At 36.1% G+C, this 24328-nt stretch overlaps 1 protein-coding gene across 1 annotated transcript in view; it reads left to right on the top strand.

Annotated features, from left to right (window-relative positions):
- Positions 1–22642, top strand: part of UBE2W (ubiquitin conjugating enzyme E2 W) — a gene marked incomplete at its 3' end in the record, with an annotated part of 28066 nt that extends 5424 nt beyond the window's left edge. Inside the window, 6 exon segments of the mRNA XM_082499235.1 lie at positions 12583–12674; positions 16852–16954; positions 19622–19777; positions 20894–20896; positions 20898–20988; positions 22566–22642. Of these exon segments, the coding sequence (XP_082355361.1) occupies positions 12583–12674; positions 16852–16954; positions 19622–19777; positions 20894–20896; positions 20898–20988; positions 22566–22642 (522 nt within the window).
- Between the last annotated feature and the right edge of the window lie 1686 nt (positions 22643–24328).

Here is a 24328-nt window from a genome sequence, read left to right as displayed (position 1 = left end):
TTAAGCCTATTATAACTTCATTTACTAAAACCAAATGAAAATGCAGTAAATAGGTTAAATGTTTTAAAAAAAGAAGAGCCAGTAAGTAATATTTTGTGATGGGATGAAGGTCAGGTAACCTGTCTTCTGTCTGCTTTTGATAGTTGAGGGCTTTCAAAAGGTATTCTGGAATCTGTGCCAGCCTTTGCAGTTTTTGCTTTTTTGTCTTTGGTTTTGTTTGTTTTTCCTCTGAGGTGACCTTAATCACTAGAATGAAAAACAAGTATCAATCTGGGGTGGCAGAGGGAGAAGAGAGGGAACCCCATCATTTGCCTTCCTGGGTACAGTATTACTGTGTTAGAAAAGAAAGGACAGAAGTTAACAGGAATCACAAGACACCTTATTTTTGATAATTAATGATCTGATTAAGAATACTAACTATTCATCCTTTCCTACATAGTATTAAAAACCAACTTTCTCCTTGGGTGATTACAAATACAAAGTTGTCATCTTTTTTATCCAACTTAGTTAAAAATACTGCTTGATCAGCCTCAAGAAAAAAAATCCGGTATATATGCCAGTAAATGTTGATAATAGTTCACTACAGTATAGCAAATTTTGTTCCTAAAAGTCTGCTGGAATGAAATGCATCATAGAATTTGATTCTACTTGTTCACATAGTTTTATTTATTTCTTCTTGATTATAAATTGGTGGCCAATAATGAGAAGGGACAAGGAAACTAAATGGATTGAGGTTTCCTAAGTTAGAAATTCTTTTCCTGTCATATTTAGGGATACAGATTTGATGAGTATTTAAATCTTGTTGTAGTTTGCAGCTTCCAATGTTTTGTTCCTTTTCTTTCCGAAAGGCTTATTATCAGAATACAGCATTTTATCTCGGTTATCAATCTTTGGAATGGTTTTTATAAGGATATGAAATTCTCTGGTGGACATATGGTTGCCCTCATTGTGCCAGCCCTTGCTATTATCTTAAATTCATTTCTTTAACTGAAGCAGTTCTAATAATGCCAGACTGTTGTTCTTAAAGTCAAACACAAATAATTTAATCTTTTTTAGTACTGTGTGAGGGTTGTGCTGGGCATTGTTACATTTGAAGATTCCATTTATAAAGCAGGTGACTAGCTGTCAGTTTTGTTTTATTCTTCATTAGTGGATTTCACTTAATTTGCTTTAAAATGATAGATTCATGGTAAAAATCTGATTATCTGGCAAAAAGCTTTTTGGACTGTGGAGTACAGAATGTTTTGTGCGTGTGTAGTTATTGGTTTATCTTTAATTATACTGTAGTTCTGATTTCAGGTTGATCTCGTCTCTTAGTGAGTTTAAGTCGAGCATATTATTCACTGTAGAAGAGGACCATGTCGCTTTGACCACCCAGTCAAATATTTTAGAATATCTTGGGGCATGTGAAGATAATATTCTTTTACTGAACTGAAAAATCAACAATTCTTCCTCCTTCCCTCCCCCAATCCATAATGTAATGAAATTTTTAAATGCTCAGAAGAACAAAAAATTAGTGGTGAAAACTTACTTTTAAGTAGCTTGTTAAAAGATTCATGCATTGCCTTTCCATTCCTTTAAAAAGGCAGAAATGCACAAAATGCCCGACATTCGGGACTTGAAGTATGGATTGGTCTGGGAAAATAACATTAGAACTGGGTTGCCAGATGTTAACATGTTTTATTAGAAATGAGAAGGAGGAGACTAATCTGCTTCTGCATTCTCAGTACAGATTGAAAACCTGATATTCAGCCAAAAATAGATAAAACTCAAAACCAATTCTTCAAATTCAAATCCTGGTATTATTTTTTGTGTACAGAGTATTTTGTGAAGCTGTTTTGTTATATGCCCTGCTGAAGCTTTAATTGGGCACATCCAGTCAATTAACTTTCTTTCCTCCTCTGCGCCTTGATTAAATCTTACCATAAGAACTTTGATTAGGAGACATTTGCCCAGGACTCTGATAATCAAGTGTCTGGATGGCTTGTGAGTTTGGGAGTCTGGGCCAAATGATTTCACATGATTAATAGGATATACGCTCCAGAGGCTTTCTTGAATGATTGATTAGAAAACAAAGATTGTGTTTTTTTGAATTTGTAGGAACTGTCTCTTTCATCTTTTCTTTAGATTTCTTAAGTAGCAAGATGGACTGTAGCAGGTAATTTTTTCTTAAATGTCATAGTTCTTTATCTTGTTTCTCTTCTATTTGAGAGCTTTTTCATATTTAAAGTTAGGTTTCTAATTAGAGAGTAACATGCAATCAGTTCCAGCAATATTTACACTGTTTAATATTTTTTTTATGAGTTTTGTTTGAAAAGGAGGACTATCTACCCAGAGTTTAGAACTTCATATTCTGGTTTTGAGATACTTTTCAGTAAGAAATGTGTGAATGGAAGAACCAAAATACTGAACATAGAGTTGTTACTGGTCTTACTCTCAGGCTAGTATGTTGTACTGGCAGACTAGTAACAGCTTTGCTTATGAAACAACATGGTGGTGGTGTAAAAACACTGTTGTTGCAGCCTGTTAACAGCTCCTCCTGTTCTGGTACAAGGTTACTATTTGCCTCCGTTGAGTGAGGGAGTGCTTGAAAAAAAATCTGTCTCCTGCATGCAAAAACTTCTTCAAAACAGAAAGGATGTTTTTGTGAAACATTTTGTAAGTTGAATGGGGGAGGAGGTGACAGCCTGTAGCTTGTAAGTGAAATGTAAATTCTTTGCCAGGACTTCATCATAGGACTGACAGTGCTTTTGTGCTAACAGAGTTTGCTGGGTACATTTCAATATTTGAGTGTGAAGGAGAATCATCGGTAGTTACTGAAGAAATATTGTTAGGTCCCCTCAGGATGCAGCAACTTTTCCAGCATAAAATAAGAGTGGAGCCCCTGTGGAAATAATTTTTAACTTTGAACTATTTATAAGTTAATTTTTCTTCCTCTTTGATCTCCAAGCCAGCTTAAGATTTGAGTTTACAGTGTCTAGGAGGGCTTGGACTTGGAAGGTTACTCCTTTCTTACATCATCGCAACAAAGAAAATGGAATTCGAGTGCATGGAAATAGAAGGTTTCTAACAAAATTCAAGCACAGATGTTTTGGACTCCCGTGCTTCCTAGTTTGAGAAGTTGCTGTTCCATCTTTCAGTTTCTTTGTATCCTCGCGATACTGCCTAACTGAGTGTGGGTCTACCCCTCCAGGTGAAAAGGCCACCGCATTCCAGCTTAACTGCCCATCACAGCTTGTGTTAGTGGTAAAAGAAGGTATGGTGATGGAAGATTTCCTCTGGCAGAAACTAAAGGAAGCTGCTTGCCCACTTTCCGCTTCTTGCTCTACTGGTAGAGAAAAATTGTCTTTCCCCCAGCTGTCTTCTGCCAAACTCTTACCACTGCACTTAATATATCCTGTCTTGAACTGAATCTCCTTTTGGTTTAATCAGCTCAGCTTTTCTCTCTCTTCCTTTCTTTCTCTTAAAAAAAAAAAAAGTTTTGAAAATGAACCTTCAAGTCGATATCAAAGGTTGTTCATAGGTAAAGTATCTGACTGAAATACTTCATAATTTAGTTTACCCATTTAAGATATTATGCATTTAGGACACTGCGTATCTTGTGGCATTTCTCGAAACACCAAAAAGTGGAATATTCAGGAATTGCAAAGATAAGGTGGTTGAATATATGCGTTGATCTTTCTTCAATTTTATTTTCTTTGTATCGTTTACGTTTATAAAGTTTGTATTTTCAGCTCCGAGAAGATAATAAGCCATGAGTATGGGAACACAATCAAACTTCATTGGATTATGGTGTTAATATTTTACTGCTAATCAACAGAGCCAATGTAGCAGTGTATGAATGCTTTGCCCACTCCCAATTATGGCGTATAATACATTAACTGAAACAATATTAATTGGCTATCTTAGTTGCTTTCAGCTATATGTACATAATTTGTACTTAGTAGTGACCCCTATAACTAATGGTGCCTTACTTCTTTACTGTACACATATTTTTGTTTGCATATAGCTTTGTTAAAGTTTAACTTTCTAGGCTCCAGTTTTCCAAGGGAAGGGCAAAGCTGGTTTAAGAGTTCTGACAATGGGCTTAGAACTGAAAGTAGACACTGGGTATTGTGGTACTCCTTTTTAAAGGTATTGAGAGAGGTAATTTTTGCATACTTACAAGAGCTAGATAAGTTTTCATGGCAGGGGAGGAAAATACCTTTGACTGCACTGTTGCTTTATGGGGGTTTGAGGTTAAAGTCTGTCTTCCCGTCTGTCTGTGGGTATGATCTTTTTTGTGGTAGAATTGGAAAAAATATCCCTGATTTTGGGGAATGTGGTGGTGATATTGTCATACATGCTTTAGGAATCTAGGTTATTGCCTTTTGAGGTAGCTGACATGGACACAGAGGCCAGTGAAACAATTTTGTATCTGTTAATAAACATTTATATGATGTATAACATGTAGCTCAATGGTGCACAGTAACTAAACTATCTTATTCTAGGAGATGCATTCTGAAATACTCATGTTGCCAACCTCCAAATCTCCTGTCCTAAATTGCTACCCTCCCCCTTTTGACATATTGCATCTTTTTATATGCTTCTGTCCTGCCTTCTGCTTCTTCATGTAATTCACCAGGAATCAACACAAGTGAGAATTTAGCTGTGGCATTTGAGATGTTACCATACCAGTTTCAGAGTTGGCCAAGTAAGATGTGTGCCAATTTGGAGAAAAAAGTGTATTTTTGCTTAGCAAAGGTGCTAGAAGCTATTGGCTTCAGAGGTATATTTAACTTCAACCATGACAGACAGTGAATTCCATCCATCAGGATTGAAATGATACAGGTTGTTGTGAGCTATCTGGGGAGCCAGCAGGAATTTTACTCCACTGACATCCAGTTGGTATTCTTTGCTCCATAAGCTTTGCAGAAGTCTTATGAACTTGACACTTTAGAAAATCTGTGGAGGATAACTGAAGGGGTTACGCAAATCCTATTTGATGAAATTAGCAACAGAATACAAGCCATTCCTATGTCAGTCATGTCTCAACTACTTGAATAAACTTTCTTTTGGAACTGATGTTTGGATCAGTGTTAAGCTGTGTTCTTTGATTTCATCCTTGTATCATCTTTTCCTGTGGAGGTAGGTGAATTAAGTAATCTTGGTTTCAAAGACTTCCACCTTTTTGCAAATACTTGTCTAAACTACTTCACTAGTCTTTCCCTTTTGCAGCTAGTTATTCCTTTAGTCGAAGGACCGTGCTGTTACCCAGTCTTGGTTTCAGATCTTCCTACTCTGCTGTTCTGCTCTGTGAATGTTTTGGCCAATTTGATCCAATTTAGTTTTGGTTTACTTGATTTTTTTTTTTTTTTTTTTTTTAATGGTTTACAAGATTGCTTGTGTATGCTTCATGTATTCCCCCTTTGTGTAAATAAGTGCATGATTGCAGTCTATGTTTTATTTCGCAGTCTCTTTAAATAGAAAGTGGACAAGCAGGAAGGGAGCTTTTATATGAAATCTTATGATGGATTAGCAGAAACATTGGAAAGATGGTCTTGGATATGAAAAGAACAATAGAGCAAGTACAGCTCCCAAGACCATGTCAATGTATAGAAAACAACTGTTTGGAGGTTATTGTGGGAGTGAATAGCTGCACTAGCTTGTATTTTGACATAAAGAAGTTGGTTGAGAGGCTGAAAGCAACTTGAGTATCTATGTGGTGAAAAAAAAAAAAGGCATTCTTGATTCATGGTAAGAAAAAAAGCAAAAGTAATAATGGTATTGACTTTAGATATCCATGTCTTAACATAGCTTGAGATCTGTAAATAAAGAAGGACTGATAATTAAGAGTGTTGAAGGGCTACAAGTTTCTAGAAGAAAACACAAATTTACAATGGCAAGCTCTGTCAATATGCAAAAATATAGGAAATATAAGAAAAGTCAGTATGGCTACATGAGGAGCTATTTAGTGACTTGAAGACTGAAAAGGCTTTGTACAAAACAGAAAAGTGAAAATAAGTATTTACTGCTGAAGCTCAATATGAAAGAAGGGGACAAGTGTATGGGAGTGAAATCCATCCGTGCTGCATTGTTTTAAACTAGCAGATTTGAGAAGCCTGAAGAAAGGTTTTCTAAATCACTAGAAAGATGAAGAAAGGGATGAGCCTGTGAACAGAAAAGGAAAGCAAAGAATTGATGATACAGATATTCATGTCTCATTGTTGTTAATTTAGGTAAATCATGTCAAACAAAAAGGACAGATTCAATACCTTTTAGGCATTGGATCTTATGTCAATCACTAAGATTCAGCTGTTGGTTTTGGATTTTTTTAAGTGTTTAAGCAATGTGAATCTGAGTTCTTTGTTTATTTTGAGTTGCCAGATGATAAATACTACTTCTACTATAATGTGAAAGGGTGGCTTTTGGAAATCACTGGAATGAATAGTCTCTGATACCCACAGGATATAATAGACAATTAACCTGTGAATACCTAGATAAAAAGTAGCCAGAATGGATTTCAGAAGAAGAATCACATTGAACTAACATGATTTCCTCCTCTTACTGTGCGATAACTATTGCGAAAGAGGAGCAGTAGCTGTATTCTGATTGTACAAATATTTTTGACTTGCATTAGTGTGATATTTGAATAACCACACAAGCAAAATTTGGTATAAATCAATGGATTCTTCTTCTTTTTTTTTTTTTTTTATTAGCTGCAAGGTATCACAATTGTAGTTTGGTTGTAGTAAAATCACACTCTTGTTTGAACTGGGTGTCTGATTGAGAGAGGGCATTTGGTTCTGTCAAGGTGAGTGCTTCGTGCTTTCTGAAAGCAGCTTGGATGATTGGCATGTAAGTGTTCTTACAAAATACGTATGTGACAAGTGGACAAAGTTTAAAATCAAACCGATGCAATTTAGTAGAGAAAGCTGCAAAGTATTTAATAAGGGGAGGAGAGTGGGAAGAGGGAGTCTAATTTATGAGCAGCAGTCTGACCAGTTCTCCCATGGAAGAGACTCCGGGTTATGAGTGTGGACTGAGTGTAAGTCAAAAGTATTGGGCTGCTATAATGAAAAAAAAATCTCTGGGATATATTCACATAGATGTCATCACAAAGCATTCTTCTTTTTTAATATATATATATGAATATGTGTGTATATATATAAAAACTACAAATTTAAGGAGCCAGCTGAGTACCAGCAAAAATTAAATGCTTAGAAAATGAGACTTGGAGAAGGGGGAGTTGAAAGAATTATGTGTTTAGTTTACTAAATATTGTAGAAGGAGAGAAGTAAATTGAACTAAGTAAGAGAATTCTCTTCTGTATCCATGAAGAGTAATGAGCAGTATTTTGACGTAGTTTATTCAACTCACCTAGATCTCTTACTGTGAAGAAAATTCTTCCAATTATAAAAGCAAGAGATATGGTGATGTGGAGAATGTTAAAGGTTTTTAACTACAAGGATATTTTAAGAATCTTTAATCCATCCATCCTTATGTTAGGAAGATGGAGAGGTGACTTCCCTAAGGAATCTTCAACTCCTACGTTTATAAGATTCTACAAATGAGGTAGTTAAAATTGCCTGAAAAATGTTAATCCATTATACTTAGGCCTGCTATGTATGTTGCTGCTAATTCTCAAGAATTTTGTGGCAGAAAAAGTTTTCTGTATTCATGCCCATCAAATACATGGAAAGCCTTTTTCTCTCTGAAACTGTTCCTCTTCAAATGCTTGATTTCAGGAACTTACAGTTGCAGCGTGCCTTTTGTATGTAATGTGTGTGGGCTTGGTATATGAGTTATGTTCTTTAAAAGTACATAACTGAATTATCTTGAAGCTAAGAGTGCGTATAGCCTTTAGACTTAGTGTTACTCTGAGAAAATTAATGTTGTTTGTAACCCCTTTGGTCAGATAGTATCATAATTGTTAAACACCAAAGAGGAATTAATTTCAGGTTGTTGCCTTTAAACTTTAGATGTTTTCTGAATTACTATGGTAACCAGGAGCTCAATTTCCTAATTTAACTGTATAAATCTGTCCTTCAAGGGCTTAATTTGAGAGATTTATTTTTAAAATTTTTTTTTTCTAATCTAGATCTGGCTCCTGATAACCTAATTTTGTGTATTAACGAGACACAATATGAGACAAATTATTTTAAGTTGTGGTAAGGGAGAGAGGAATAAAAAAATATTGCTTCATAATGTCTTTGGAGAGTATCTTCCAAATTTTCTGAATATCCTTGGGTGCATACTGGGCTGTGTGTGCAAGCATGTAGCCAGCAGCTCCAGGACAGTGATTCTTCCCCTCTCACTGGCACTTGAGACCACATCTGGGGTACTCCCTAAAGGGAGTCCCAGTACAAAAAAGACATTCATGTGCTGAAGCGAGTCCAACAGATGACCACTGAGATAGTTAGGGGCTGAACTACGTGACTTAAAGATGCTGACTGGATTTCTTCATCCTTAAGAAGAGAAGGCAAAAGGAAGATCTTGCTGATGTCTACAACAACCTAATGGGAGGGTGATAGGGAAAATGCGGCCACAGTAAGAAGACAAAGGGCAACAAACACAATTTGGTACACGAGATATTCCCATAAGGTATAAAAGAAATATTTTATACCATAAGGGTAGTCAAACACTGGAGTACATTGACTAGAGAGGTTCATTAAAAAACAATTTTCTAAATATTAGTTAGCCCCTCTCTTAAAACACTTTTTCAGTATTTGAATGAATTCTGGTTAGTAGGCTATAATACCCTCTACAATTATGTTATAGTTGCTATAAAGTGCACTTGAGCGTCTTCTGGAAAAGGTCTATAGGCAGCTATTCATTAGTTTGTACAGAAATAATTGAGGTGATGCTTGATAGAACAAACCAAATTTTTAAAATGTCTGGTAAAAACCTATTAAAGGTACCCAGCTGTGTTTGTCAGATAAGGTATGATTAAATTGCATGGCATGGTTAATGGAATAGTAGAGTTGTAAAATAGATAGTGTATTTTATTATTCTGGTTGGGAAAAACCCCAAGTAAGGGCTAGTATTCCTGTAAGTATCACATCTTAAATGTGTATTAGTTGGTTCAATAAAAGTAATTATCTTTGTGTAAGGACTTTTCCTTGCTTCTGTCTTTAGACTGTTGCAGTTAGAGTATTACTTACGAAATCTTTAAAAGCATTTTTTTTCCCCTGGAGCTGTGTAACACTTACAGAGTTCCTGTCATTATGGGGACTGGAGAAATCTAGGAATTTATTACAAAATGGTATTTTTGTCCTTTAATCTCAAGGGAAGTTATCCAAGATAGTCAGTATAGCTGGAGAGAAGAAAAGTGAAAAGGATTCTGTGCCATCTCTTATAGCAGTTGTTGGTCTTCTGTCCTGATTGCCTGCAGCTCTGGGGTGATATCCTCTTCATTTGTGGGATTTTCTTTTGGTTGGTGGTTTCTATTTTTTGTTTTGTTTTGTGGGATTTTTTTTCCAGGCCTTACCCTGAAGGGTAAAAAAGTTGAGATACGTGAAATCTGTAAGGGCATAGTATAATGGAGAACACAAGCTGATACTTCAGATAGGCATAGGGTTAGAGTGGTTACAGTCAAGCTGAAGGGAATAACACCTTTTGCTGATACTTGGTTCTGTTTGGGACATTGCTCTGCATGAAGAACAAGTCCAGAAGAGCTGCAGGCTTCTTGACCTCTGCATCCCCTCTCTATCTTTCCAGCGTGGAGCTGTGCCTAGGAATTTACTGTTAATCAGAATTGCACTGGAGTTTTCTGTGCATAATAGGTAATCATAGGCAGGTTTTCTTTGTGGATTCCCTTATTTCAAAGTAATAAATTTCTTTGCTAAAGCTTGTTTTCATTTCATAGTAACACTAGCAATGTTATAGGCTTGCTTTTCTGAGTGGCTTACGTTGTTGAGTTTCTTTCGATTAATAGCCAGCTAATGTATCCATTTTCTACTGAATGTGCTCTTTTCAGCTTTATATGGGAATGACATGGATGTGGTGGTTTTTTACTGATATTCTTACTGAGAGCTGCAAATGCAGGTCAGACTGAACTTAGGTTGATACTTGTTTGACCTGGCTAACTTGGAAATGATCATATTTTTAAAGACAAAAAAAGAAATTATTTTGCTTACTGTGATACTTTTGACTGGAAGTATAAATAGTATCTCCTGTTATTTCTGTGCGATGCATTTTTGGATCTTAATACATTTTGTGTTAAAACTGATGAGAAGCAATTTGTTGTCTGTATGTATTATTTGTGTTTAATTGACAGGCCTCCATGACAGTGTCAGAGAAAGATCAGAGGAACAGAGCACTTTAGTGCTGATCAAGTACACATTTTAATTTAATTTTTTTCCCCTTTGAGTTACTGGTGTTTTAGAAAGAACCATAAATATTATATGTGAGAACTTAAAAGCTGTGAAGCAGTCAGAATATTTTTGCATTAGTGAGTTGGATAAAAGAGTGACTGAGACTGTATTAAACTGAAAAGATGGTTGTTGGAGAAAAGAGCCAAAGGTCCAAACTTCAAATAAGAGGATATTTTAAGTCTTGAGAAACTGGGATTTTTGGTGGGATACAGTACAAACAGAATTTCCAGTTTTCAAATTACTGTGATCAGATACTTATACCTTAATGTGGCTGTTTTTAATTTAATTTTAAAATGGATTTTAGGCTCCTTTTTATAAAGATAGAACTGTAGAGTTGGTCTACATGTATAAGTAAATGGATCTACTGAATTATTTGCTGTTCTTGTATACATTTGTTCTTTACTGTTTTTTACCTAATGTTTCCAAATCTCCTCTTTAAGGGAAAGAGTTTGAATTTTCCCCTATCATGTAAGGGTCTAATCTCTGAACTTTTGAAATATTTCTTGGTATGATGATCTATATGACAAGACATACACAGGTTGACTGCCGTAGGGATTTATTCGATGATGGTCCTGGAAGGCGTCATAAAGTATTGACTTCAAAACATCTCTGCCACTCAAATGAAGGATTTGTAAAATGGTTCTGGAACTTTGTTCTTTTGCAGTTTAATTCATAATAGTGGTGTAAACCACTTGTGTTTATAATCTGAAATTTTCTTAAACTGTGCAGAAAGCAAAAGATGAACACTAGGTGTCTAATCTCTTTTTCACTGTGTTAGCGATGTATATAGCTTTCTTATGAAAATGCTAGCATTGTTTTTTCAGTTTGTTTATATCTGTACATCAGTTATAACAGCCTTTAAAATTCTTTTATTGTATAACATTTCATTTCAAAACATATTTGTTTAATTGCTTCCAAATAAAAGACTTTTAAAGTGTGTATTTGGGTTCAAGGTAGGAACTTTGAAAATAGAAGCCGAAAGCAAGTTTTCAGGGCTGCTAGATAGAGACGAAAAGTGATTTCAAAATGTAAATTGTAAATGTATGAGGACATTTTCTTTAGGAGTTGTGTGTCTGAATTTATTGTAGTTCTATTTCAAAGGTATTAATGAGATACTGAATCACTTCTGTGTTGACATATGAACACCTTTGATTTTCCCCTATGGATTTTTTTAAGTTCTACTAAGCATCTGAAAAGTTTGGAAAATTAGTAAGAAATGGTTACAAATGCATGATCAACCTACATTTTAAAAAATTGTATGTTGAACCTCTTCAGTACCAGGTCATGCTGAAATCTTACATAAGGTCATTTTGACTACTGAGATGATGGAAGTGGACTCGTAGGCAGTAAACGTTAAAATCGTCACCGGGAGAAAGGAGAGTAAGAAATGGGAAAGCCTTGAACTTTCTGTTATCTAGATGGCTTGGAAATGACAAAACATATTGCATAACTGTTTATATGGAGAAAATACACTCTGAAAGCAGTGCCAATGGTAGCACTTCATAGAGTTTGCATTTCCCTAGATTGTAAGAAACGGTTCCGGTAGTTACAGAAACAGCTGGTTGTGGTTACAGGTTTATCCCTGTCAAAATAGATAATAATTACCTGAACTACTGGTGTAACACTTTTCTAAATGTTGCAACTCTGTAGGTTCCAAGTTGTAGTTACTATAAAGTTATAAAATAGTTTGCGTTCTGCAAGTCACGTAGCCTTGTTTTACTTTTGTGTTCTGTGCTCTGGGATGACTTAGAAAGAGGCAAGGACGTGCACAGATGCCAGACAGAAGTATCAGAAATTACTTGAGGGAGGAAGGGTTGTGTTGTTAAAATCTTGGAGAATTAATTGTAAATCTGATGCTATCAGGGGAATAGGAAACGTATACTGCTAGGTCTAGAGCTCTGATTGACATTGTAATATGACAAGATCCAGGATACTTCCATGTATTTCGTAACGCAACAGTTCTTCACTTAGCAGTGTTGCAAATGTAAGTGCCATTGCATCTTATCAACAAAGTATAGGTTTAAGGCCTGTGATTTCTTTTGCCTGTGACTTTTCAGTTTAATTTCTACAAGAGGAGTCTTCCCTCTTTCTCACCTTTCAGTTTCACTTTGTATTTAAATTTTCAAAAACTTTTACCTTTCAGTAATGGATGAAATGTACTTTACTGTGCATGTTTATTGTTGAATTTTATTTAATATTTCAAATATTCTGTGCAATTTCTTTATAGAAACGATTACAAAAAGAACTATTGGCATTGCAAAATGATCCACCTCCAGGAATGACTCTAAATGAAAAGAGTGTACAAAATTCAATTACACAGTAAGTATACATACTATTTTATTTTTGCTATTAAGCTGAAAAGTGTAAGTAATGAAAAGTCCTCTGCATGCTATTTTCACCCCTTATTCCAACTAACATTCTGAATTTCTACTTTTAGTCTAGGGAGTGAAACATTGTTCTACCTAATGAGCATATTGCAGTAACATGCTGGACACTCTCAGGGACTGGATAGTAAATTAGTTAAATTTTTATTAGGCATTTTGCTGTCCAACAAAATGTCAATTGGTAAAAGCATCTGCATATTTTAGAATAAAATAATTTAACAATCTCTCATAGCTACTAACCTCTGAAACCCCTCTAAATTTGTTGGAATAATGGAGTAGTTGGTTTAAAGTTTCTGCATTGTTTGTGTCGAGTATATTTTGTAGCTGTTAATTTTTATTACCTTCTTTCTCTAAGCAAGTCGAGGAAGCTTCTTAAAGAGTAAAGTTATCTAAGTACGTTTCTTTGCACTTTCATCCCTACTGCAGGTTTTTTTTCTGTGATTTGCAAAATGGAAACACGGTGAAATATTGTGTTCTGTCCATTTAAATGGACAGATGTTGTTCCTGGTATTTAAACTATATTTTAATAGAATTAAATTCAAAATAGGTAGACTGTGTTGACATTTCTTTTAGATAATTTTCTTAGTTTAATTTTACAGAAATGTTAAAAAAATTTGTAGCAGATGTAAACATTTATGAAGGTATGAATCTCAGGCTCTATGTTCTGTACTATATTATTGATTAATGGATCTATTTAAAAACAACATAGAGCTGACTTCTGATGTTGCTTCACATCTGCATTTTTGGTGGTGGCACTCAGACCACATTATGTGTGGCTTTTCTGAGTGTTGCGTATACTGAGTTAAACTTGCTTTTTAAATGATGCTGTATTTTGTGATAGTTCATGCAGATGAATATGACTAAAACAAATTGAAATAGCACTTTCCAGAGTTTGGTAAAAATAATAATAAACTGCTGTACAGCTTCTGAATTACTGCTTGTATTTCTTGCTTTATTTTGGGTGCTCTTTGATGTCATGGTTTGGGACAGACTGGCCACTGATGCAAAATACTCAAATTTTCTGGGGAAAAAAAAAAAGGACCCAGACTATTATTGCAAGTGTTTTTCACTCATTTAAACAAAAAAAAAAAAAAAAAACCAAACCCAGCTAGTAAGTGAAAATTTACAGCAGATAAACAGATGAAAAAGAAAAAAAAAAAAACAACTTTTTTTTTTTTTCTTTGTGGATTACCATCTTTCTTAGGATGTCTCTGTTCCTAAAGTACTATCTCATTGGGTTTTTTTTCTGCCATGTACAATTTTAATACCTTGCAAATAAAAAATTCCTGTTTACTGTCATGCTAGATTTTGGAATTGTCACTGTTTAAGAAGCTTTCTGTCACAAGTAACATTGTATTTTTTTTTTTTCTCTTTGAGGGTTTTGATGAGAAGTAGTGTGTTCTGAGATCATTAAGTTGCAATTTGAACTGGTGCAGTAAAGATTTGTGTAGCAATACTAGCTTGGTTTTGAAAGATGTTGAATAAAATAATTGGATCCCATGATGTAACTGGGTCATTTGAAATGTTAAGCAATCATTTATTTTAAATACACAAGGATTAGAAATTTGAGATGGTTGAACTGTAAAGCACACAGGAAAGAGGTTCTAGTGATTTCTTGACCATAAAAGGAACAATGTTCAGGCAGAGTTATCTTCTACTTAGTAAATGAAACTATTTTAAAAACTTGAAAGTGAAGGTTTCTGGATCACAAGGACCAATAAAGCTGAAGAGTATTGGTGCAGCATTTGTATAAATGTAAAAGCAGAAGGTATTAAAAGAGATAAGTGTCCTGGAGAGCAAATAGATTGAATTGAAGAAGTCTTCACAGAATTAAAATACTGAACACTAGTACAGCCGTCATCATGCTACTGTTGAATCAAGGAATCACGGAGTTTTCAGAATTGGAAGGGACCTCTAGAGATCATCTAGTCCAACTCCCCTGCTAAAGCAGGATTGCCCAGAGCACATTACTCAGGACTGCATCCAGGCGCGTCTTGAAAATCTCCAGAGAAGGGGACTCCACAACCTCCCTGGGCAGCCTCTGCCAGTGCTCTGTCACCATCACCGTAAAGAAGTTTTTCCGTGTATTTGAACGGAACTTCCTGTGTTCTAACTTGTGCCCATTGCCCCTCATCCTGTCACTTGGAACCACTGAAAAGAGCCTGGCTCCATCCTCCTTCAACCCACCCTTTAGATACTTGTATGCCATAATAAAGTCTCCCCCCAGCCTTCTCTTCTCCAGGCTAAAGAGTCGCAGCTCTCTCAGCCTTTCCTCATAAGGCAGATGCTCCAAGCTCTTAATCATCTTAGTTGCCCTTTGCTGGACTCGCTCCAGCAGTTCCCTTTCCCTCTTGAACTGGGGAGCCCAAAACTGGACACAGTATTCCAGTTGTGGCCTCAGCAGTGCAGAGTAGAGGGGGAGAATGACCTCCCTCGACCTACTGGCCACACTCTTCCCTGTGCAGCCCAGGATTCATTGGCCTTTTTGGCAACAAGGGCACATTGCTGGGCCATGGGTAATTTACTGTCTACCAGGACCCCCAGATCCTTCTCCTCAGAACTACTTCCCAGCAGGTCCGCCCCTAACCTATACTGGTGCCTAGCATTCTTCCTCCCCAGGTGCAGGACCTTGCACTTGCTTTTGTTGAACCTCATTAGGTTCTTTTCTGCCCGGCTCTCCAGCCTGTCCAGGTCACGCTGGATGGCAGCACGGCCCTCTGGGGTGTCAGCCACCCCACCCAGTTTGGTATCATCAGCAAACTTGCTGAGGATACATTCTGTCCCCTCATTCAGGTCATTAATGAATATATTAAACAAAATTGGACCAAGTATTGACCCCTGGGGGACACCACTGGTTACAGGCCTTCAACTAGGTGCATTCCTCCTGAAGAGTGTGACAGCTAGCAGTGCAGTAGAGAAGCAGTTTTTCTCAGGGAAAGAAAAAGAGTAATAGAGGGGAAGCTATAAAAGTGTGCAGCTTACATACATAGGGAGAGTGTATATGACAGGGATAAAGAGGTTGGGAATAGGATCATCAGACTGCCAGAGGGAGGAGATGTTGACTTTTCTGTACACGTTGCTGTTCTGAAAAATCTTAACTGCCTCACTTGAGTCTAATGTAAATAAGTATTTTTGTAGTCTCTTGCTGAATCTCTATGTTATTGTATTGCTCAAATGTGTAAAACTCAATCAAGGGTGAAAGACAAAAATGGGGAATCAATACCACAAAGAATGGTGGTGTGATGAACAACAGAACTCCAAAATGACAGAAGTTAGATAGCAGTGTTGCTCTATGTGTTGAACAATATGCAAAGCCTCTGTTTTTGACTGGATTTAGAAAAAGCCAACAACCCAACCCAAAACCAACCACAGCAAAAAACCTGCACCCAACACCTCTCAGTTCCGCCAACTCCACCTGTCAATTACTTCCATATTATTGTGATGGAAGGAGCAGAAGCAGAAGAATAATGCTGTAATATGTTGAGGTGTTATATTTATTACAGTTGCAAAGCTGCCTTTTGGTTTTGTTTTTTTATTTTCTGTGACCTTTTCCTTTTTATACTATTGACTTTTCCAGTTTTGGTTCCATTACTTGCCAGGTTATATACCATTTAATGTCTGAGTTTTTCACAGGTGTAAGTGCAAGAGGAGCATTGCCATTCCCCGTTGGATAAAGGTTTTATTTTAATAAACTGTATTGATGATTTCCTTGACAGAAAAGTAAAACAACATGGAAGAGAATACATACTAGTTTGTTTTCTTCCAGGCCTGTTTTTGTATAGGAATAAACTCGGGAACACATGTTTTGTTTCAGCTTTGTTGTCTCACATTAACAGTCATTTTATTAGGAACTGATGGGTCTGTGTTGAGTTCAAGTTATAATTTCTTGTATAATTTGTGGCACTATATTAATGACTGTATGTAAAATACCAAGCTTTTTTCTTTCAAATGCAGGCTTGATGTGTTGTTCACTTTTGTGACAGTTGTGATACTAATGGAGAGTTCAGAAGATTTGGCTGTGATTGGTAACTGATTTGATTAGCCCCATGCTCCAGGAGTAAAATTATGATTTGACAGTCTGCAATACTAACGATTTTTTCCCCGTTCCTTAGGTGGATTGTAGACATGGAAGGTGCTCCAGGAACACTATATGAAGGGGAGAAATTTCAGCTTCTATTTAAGTTCAGTAGTCGGTATCCTTTTGATTCGCCTCAGGTAATTGCTTGCTTACTTCTTCCTTAACGGTCACTTTAGGTTATAGCTGCATGACATGTGCTAAATATTAATATCATCCACATATCCTAATGTGAGGTTTAGTTACTTTAATTTGTATTAAACACATTGTGCAGATGCCTTTTCTTTTAAAAATGACTCTGCAGTGAGGTACAGTGCTGTGACAGTCTACTTGGTTTCATAGGTGATGAAAGAGCAGTGTAAACCGGGGGCTTCTCTGAGGTTGATATTCATATTGTGTGAAAGAGCAACACGGTAAAGTAGGGAGGTCTTCTTCACTGCAGTGTAGTAGAGTAAACAACGAACTGCTTCATCCCCTCTCTTTTTGCTTCCAGTGTCTTTTTTTTTTTTTTTCCCCTAGTTTGTTTCTACGCCTCTTTCATCTTCGCTGCTGCCGTTTGTAATACAGCTGGGGAAAATACTGTGCTTGTGGTAGGGATTGTCATAGATACATGACATCTTTAAGAGAAGCCTGCGAATCTAGTGGTTGTAATAGAGGTGTGAGATACTGTGTTGCTTTCATGGCAACATAAAGAACTGAAAGGGCAACAATACTACTAGGCTGCAGAATGAGCTCTGAACATCCATCCCTCCATTACCTGAAGGGAATGTTGCACGTGGCTGGTAAGTCACTCCCGCTCCTCTGAAAAAGGACAAAGGAAAGCAAGAGTGCCTTAGTTCTTGTCCTGTTTGTTACAGCTTATTCCAAGAGTGATCTCTGACACTTTTCTCATTGGTGTTGAAACTGAAGCACAGATCTGTGAGAGACACTTAAACTATAAATGTGTTTTTAGGTACCATCATAAAAAACTAGAATGCTGACATTTCAGTCTTAAATTCTAAGGAACAAACTGGCCACCTGTACTTCTGTACCCCATCATGTTTGCAGTGAACTACTCATAGGTGACTCACAGGAGAGTAGCCACTTTCATTTGGTTCCGAGTAGGTACTGTTTGTAGTCATTACCCAGCAGGTGTGTGTGGCTCTGTGCAATTTATTGTAAAACAGCAAGTTAGATCCGTACATGTACACTGATTTTTAGCACAGAAAACAAGTATTTAAGTACTGGATACTTGATTGTTGTAGGTGGCTAGAATTTTCATTATAAAAATGCTGCTGTGCAGGACGTTCATCTGGGTCATAATTCTGTCTCCTGCAAATCTACTTACTGTGAATTGACTGTGTACACTTCTGCTTCTTAATTGCTTAGTTGTTTTCTGCCTTTAAATGTACATTGTCTATCACAGTGTGCATGCTTTTACTTACCTAGTACGCCTAATTCTGGTTTTCCTACAAAAGGAAGACATTAGTTAGAAGTGAAATACATTACTGGATTATGAAGGTAAGCTCTTCAATGCTTAAGAAATGTCAGTTTCATAAACTCATAGAAAACCAGGTTGGAAGGAACCTCTACGATCATCTGGTCCAACCTTTCTTGGCAAAAGCATGGTCTAGACAAGACGGTCCAGCACTCTGTCCAGGTGAATCTTAAAAGTGTCTGATGATGGGGAATCTTCCACTTCCCTGGGGAGATTATTCCAATGGCTGATTGTTCTCCATTTAAAGACCTATGAAAGATCATTCTGCATCCAGCTTTTCAGCTGCCTTAGAAACTTATCCGCCATTTGGCAAATAAGTTAAGCTCTCTAATTTCAATTTCCCATGTGATGGTATTGCTTCTTTCCTGTAGTCAGTGATGAGGTGGGCATGTTGTCTACATGTATACATATTTGTACACATACATGTATCTATATAACTTAGGAAACACTTAAGAGGCTTCTGGGTATTATGGTTATGAGTGGTAGAGATTTATAATGCGACTGCATAAAAGATGACAGTGGTTATGTTGGATAAGGAGCTTGGGAGGATAATGCTGCTACAAAGGTTTCACTTTTACTCTATTTTCATTGGTTCTGAGCCAACTGACAAAATCTTGGTGTAACATAAATAGTTGTCAAAATTGATTTTGTAACCTTTTTTTGACTGTCTTTTAATACAGAGGAGTCAAGGTTCTAAATGCTGTTCTTCCATATTCATCCATGTGAAATAAAACCATATTCCATTTGAAATAATTATCTGAAAATATATTTCCTATATGGTAACATACTTCAGTTGTACAAGTCCTTTATTTTATAGTTAATAGGATTGATGCATTTTACTCTTTATGCTGGAACCTGGATGAGTTGTTCAGAACTTAATTTCTGTTGTGTCCAGGGTTATAGAATCTTGTTGTGTTTCCTGGTGTATAACGTTGTGGCTTATGAAATCATTAAAATCCAGTGCTTCAGCTAGGCATCTGTATTTCTTAGAACATGAAAGACTGAGGCTAGAAGATATAAAAAGTTTAATTTGATGTCTTTATGCTGTTACCTTTGCGTTTTTCTATCCTACGTAAATACTCATAGAAAAACCTGACACTTAACCATTTATTTAACTTCATCTTCACTAGCTACTTAGGCTTCCATTGCTTTATTTTACATTTCAATTAATAGTTTCCAAAAAGGAATTAACATGATGAAGTGTATTATTTAGTATAAGTGAAAATGTCAGATCCACTTCGTAAATAAGATGTTATTGTTTTGCCAAAAGCAATACAGTCTTATTTAAAACGTGAATTACAATTATGTTTGTTCTTCTCTTTTTTTTTAGGTCATGTTTACTGGAGACAATATTCCTGTTCATCCTCATGTTTATAGCAATGGTCATATCTGTTTATCCATTCTAACAGAAGACTGGTCTCCAGCTCTCTCAGTGCAATCTGTTTGTCTTAGCATTATTAGCATGCTTTCCAGCTGCAAAGAAAAGGTATGGGCTTTTTTAGCACTGTTGGAGTAGAATAAGTAAATTCTACTCTGCCAAGTGAGATTTTAATTTCTCAAATTCTAAAATAGGCAAAACTGCTATAGCTACATTGCTACTACTGAAAAAATACTAAGCTAGAACTGCAAAATAAACAGTGCAGTGAGTACTTTGTCACTTTTTTCATGGTAACCTGCTCATACTCATATATCATTATTGGAAAAGAAGATTGAATGGAACTCTTCCAGTTGTACTAATTGTGGAGTTCAGTCATGTTTTAGGACAATTATTTGTAAATTGATTTAGTCTCTAAAGGTAGTGCAAAATGACTATTGAAATGTCTTTAATGCAGATGTTTGTATGGCTTTGCAGCTGTACTATTTCAGTGATCTTGGTCAATTTCATTTCAGGAAAGTAAATGGTGCTAAGCTGCTTTTTTGGTCATAGATGAGTGGCACTGATACCTTTAGGCCTTTTTTTTTTTTATAAAGAGATTAGCATTTTACTCTTGACCATTTCTTTCACAGTGGAATATCTGTGGAAGTTACATGTGGTCAGAGCTTGTACATCTGTTCTATCCAAACATACCTATTCATGTCGCTTCCCAGTCAGTCCTTGTCATGTGTATGTGGTAGAAAAACACCACCAAAATGCCTTTGTATTGTATCCTATGACTTTGGTTTTGCATAATGATGATGCTTAGGAAGAAAGCTGAAGAATATGAAGTATTGGTCAGATATAGATGTTTGTTTTAGTTCATTTTTTCACTCACTCCAAGCTGAGACTTATGGATGTGAATTGGATCTAATATAATTAGATTCCAAACTGCAAAGGAATCTCATTTGGGTTTTTTTTGAACAACAGCTGTTCACTTCTTGTGCGTTGCTTTTTGTTGTCTTTTTTATTTATTCCTCACCCTATCTATCTTCAAACTGTTTGATATTTTTCATTAATTTTTTGCTTGGCATATCTCCAGTAAGAGTTCTTACCTGGATCCTTAAGAGATTTTTCTTGAAAGGTCTAGCCTGTTACCTCATTTTCACTCCATTCACATGAAGCCTTTCATAAGCCTTATTAAATAGCTCGTTTATTACAACATGAGGATGGTTTGATTATTTGTAGGTCTTTTCTTCTGTTGCAGAGGCGACCTCCAGATAACTCATTTTATGTAAGAACATGTAACAAGAATCCAAAGAAAACAAAATGGTGGTATCATGGTAAGTATTTAATTAGGACCGGGAATTTTGAAGTTTTTTTCAGGCTGAAGGCAATTAAAATGTAGGAAAGTAGGATAAATGCATTTAAAGCCTTAAACTAATTTTTAAATTTCAAAAAGTTATTAAAATCCTGTTTCTGAAATACTCTGCTGTGATTTTTTTATATCACATTTTAATAATTCCTGATGGAAATTTAAACAGCGCATATTTATATGTTTTAAATTGTAGGATTGAATTTTAATGAAAGTTCTTGTAAACTGTATTAGTCCATGACAAGTCTCAAGTTTGGGATTGAGGAAGGCCCATAATGAAACTAGTTTTAGCTTTAAACCCAGTGGGTTTTTTTTTTGTTATTGTTGGTAACCCTTTAAGAGCTTTTACAGCGATTAAAAGATGCCTATATGTTTGTAAAGAGCTGAGTGTTTTAATGATTTTCCACTGTTAATTAGAATTTCCAGTGTGGGACAGTTGGCTAGCTTAGAGGCTCTTAAGAACTAATAGTCAGTAATATAGTAATAAGACTCTATTTGTATACGATTAAAAAAAACCCCACACTAAAATTGCTACATATAGTACTACAGTGTCTGCATTGATAGTGTTATATTGTTTTGGTTTCAGTGTGTTTTGTTTTGTTTGGGCTTTTTTGTTTATGTGTGCTCTCTGGCTGTTATACTGTGTGGCTTCTTTCTTCTGCCTCAACGTTGTGATCCTCTTCCCAGAGCTGGGGTTGGCTGTATGTTCTTGTCTTATCCACTCCATTGGTGAGGAAAGAAAGGAGGAAGGGGTAGAGACAGGCTATACTTTTCTTCTCATTTGTTGGTCAATACTGTCTTTGCTTTCCCTAGGAAAATACTGTACATATATGTACTGGCAGTTATTGGAAGCCCATGTATTTTGGGAAGGGATGTATTAGACCAGGTAACAGTGTATGCTAGGGTGGTGCAGGAGGAGTTGGTCCTGTCACTATGTTTCACTGAAAGCTCCATCATAAGACATCCTCTGTTTTTCACTGTGTCCCCACCCCGGACATGTTCTGTCCCCTGTATGAAATGAGACCAGGTATTTTGAGACAGTGGGAGTTATTGACTGGAACTCAAATGCCAAAGCCTTCACCCTTAGATTCTTAAAAGCCTGTGGATGCCTTAACAAGAGAAACTTGAGAGTTTCATAATACTTGCTGAGACCCATGGGTTTTTTGATATATGGTAATGTAACAGAATGAAACTCTGTTTCTTGTAATACTCTAACAATATATCTAAACCAAAGTAACTTCAATTACAGTAAGAGGAGAGTTCTATGTCATGGGATTAAGAATTATTTAAGAAATTTAGGACTGTTTATTGTGTGGTTGTACATTATGTTGTTTTTAAAATTGAATTCAAGAATAGTAAGCCTATTGCCTGTGAGGCTGGGGTTTTTCACTGTCACCAGATTATTCTATAGTCACTTTCTCTTCTCTTTCTTTTTTCATGCTCTTGTAATGTGTTTGATGTTTCTCCGTTTCTAGTTTTGCTTTCTCTTTATTGGCAATTTTGGGAGAGTTTTTTATTAACTTTTTTTTTATTTTCACTTTCTAGTTATTTTTAAAGAGAAACAAGTGAAATTTCATTTATTGACTTTATCTTGTGATGAAAATATGTTCTGTCTACTTTGAATTTGTATTAGTCTCGTTTTGATTCAGGATTGAAGTCTATCAAGGAGAACAGTCTGCAGATACTACTTTGATTTCATATTCATGAAATTCAGTTTGAGTTAAACAAGCAAAACACCAAATGAGTATGAAAAGAAATGTGGGTTCTCTTACTCTGGAAAAAATGTAATATAATTGTGGCTCAACACCATCAGGCTGCTTATAGTCCACTAAACAAGTAATTTAATTACTTTGAAGTAACTACGCAATGTCTGTTTTCTGAAAGTCAGAAAACCCTGCCCCTCCCCAAATTCAAGCTACCTAAAAGGCAACCTGTGGTGAGGGAAAGCAAGTCAGTTCATTTAAACATCTCATACTATTTTGCTTCGTAATATTTCCATTTGTTTTTTAACTTCCTTTTTAAGTACTAATTACAAAGGAGGATATGATTAAAAGTTCATTGGGCTTTTCCCCTCCACCATTAAAGTCTTTCATTAAAAACTAAAACATACCCACTGGACACAAATTTTCTTAAATGCTAGAGGGTTTTTCCTTCAAGTTTTGTGTGTCACAAAGTTACAAGTAATTTTGTTTCTCTTCTGTGGACATAAAACAAGACTGCCAAGGCACAATCTTTACATTTTCAATGTTTCCTTAATGGGTTTGAAGAAATGGTAGGTTACACTAAAATGGGAAGTGTAGCTTGTCTGCTAATTTTAACCACTTCTCTCTGGAAAATAACTGTCTTCGATGTTATGTACACCTGAAAAGATTCACAAGCCCTTGGAAAAGGTGATTCTGTCACCTTCATTTTCTGCTCCTGCTTCAACTAAATTGTCACATATATAATCTTGTGGTTGATACACTTTTGGGCTGGGTAATTTAGGGGAGAAAAACCAATTCCAACCAAGAAAGAAAACGAGCTGTCTGAGGGTAACCACTGAGTGAAATGAATGCCAGTGCTAATACACATGTGGAGGGAGACGCAAAGTGGTTCTGTCTCTTCTTTTGTCAGCTTGCCACTGGACTGGCTTAGCTTGAATGTGAAATTGAATCCCTGTGTTTTGATGAGAAAGGAGTAAGATTGTCATCACTTTTAATATATGCATTTGAAGGAAATTTTTTTTGTCCAGTAAGTGCCTGGGATTTATTTAGCTGGGAGCAAATAGTGCATGGTTGGGAGCTGATGTAAAGCAAACAGATATGAACGCAGAGGGATAAAGTGACACTTTGAGATATATTCTGACACGTAAACAAGTGTCTCTGTGCATTTAGCTTATTACAGAATTTTTCAGCTGTAATTTCATCCCTGTCCCAACAAAGCAACTTATTCCATAAGCAGAGTTATGGGTCTTGTTTGCTACCCTCTTTCAAAACTACTGATCTTTAATAACTAAAAATATTTCTGCCCTATTGTCTGCCCTACCCAATGTCTGTTTCAACTGTACATTGAATTTTGTGTTGAATTTTAATCTGAGAGTTGATCATGTTGTGTTAAAGGCAAAGGAGGATCTTCCAGATACAGTTTTCTTGGGCATCCAGGCTGAAATTGGTTTCATAGAGCTGTTGCCTGGTTTTGATGTTGTCAGGAGGTAGATTTCTGTGAAAAAAGAGGGCAATGGTGTTTGTTTTCAACCAGCACCTCCTTACTGCCTAAGCTTTTAGTACACCATCTAAATACCCCTTCTATCTGTCTTGCATCCTTGTCTA

The sequence above is a fragment of the Vanellus vanellus genome (assembly GCF_965231255.1).
Source record: "Vanellus vanellus genome assembly, chromosome: 2".
NCBI lineage: Eukaryota > Metazoa > Chordata > Aves > Charadriiformes > Charadriidae > Vanellus > Vanellus vanellus.
Note: the sequence above shows the minus strand (reverse complement) of the source record. Positions and strands in the feature narration are given on the sequence as shown.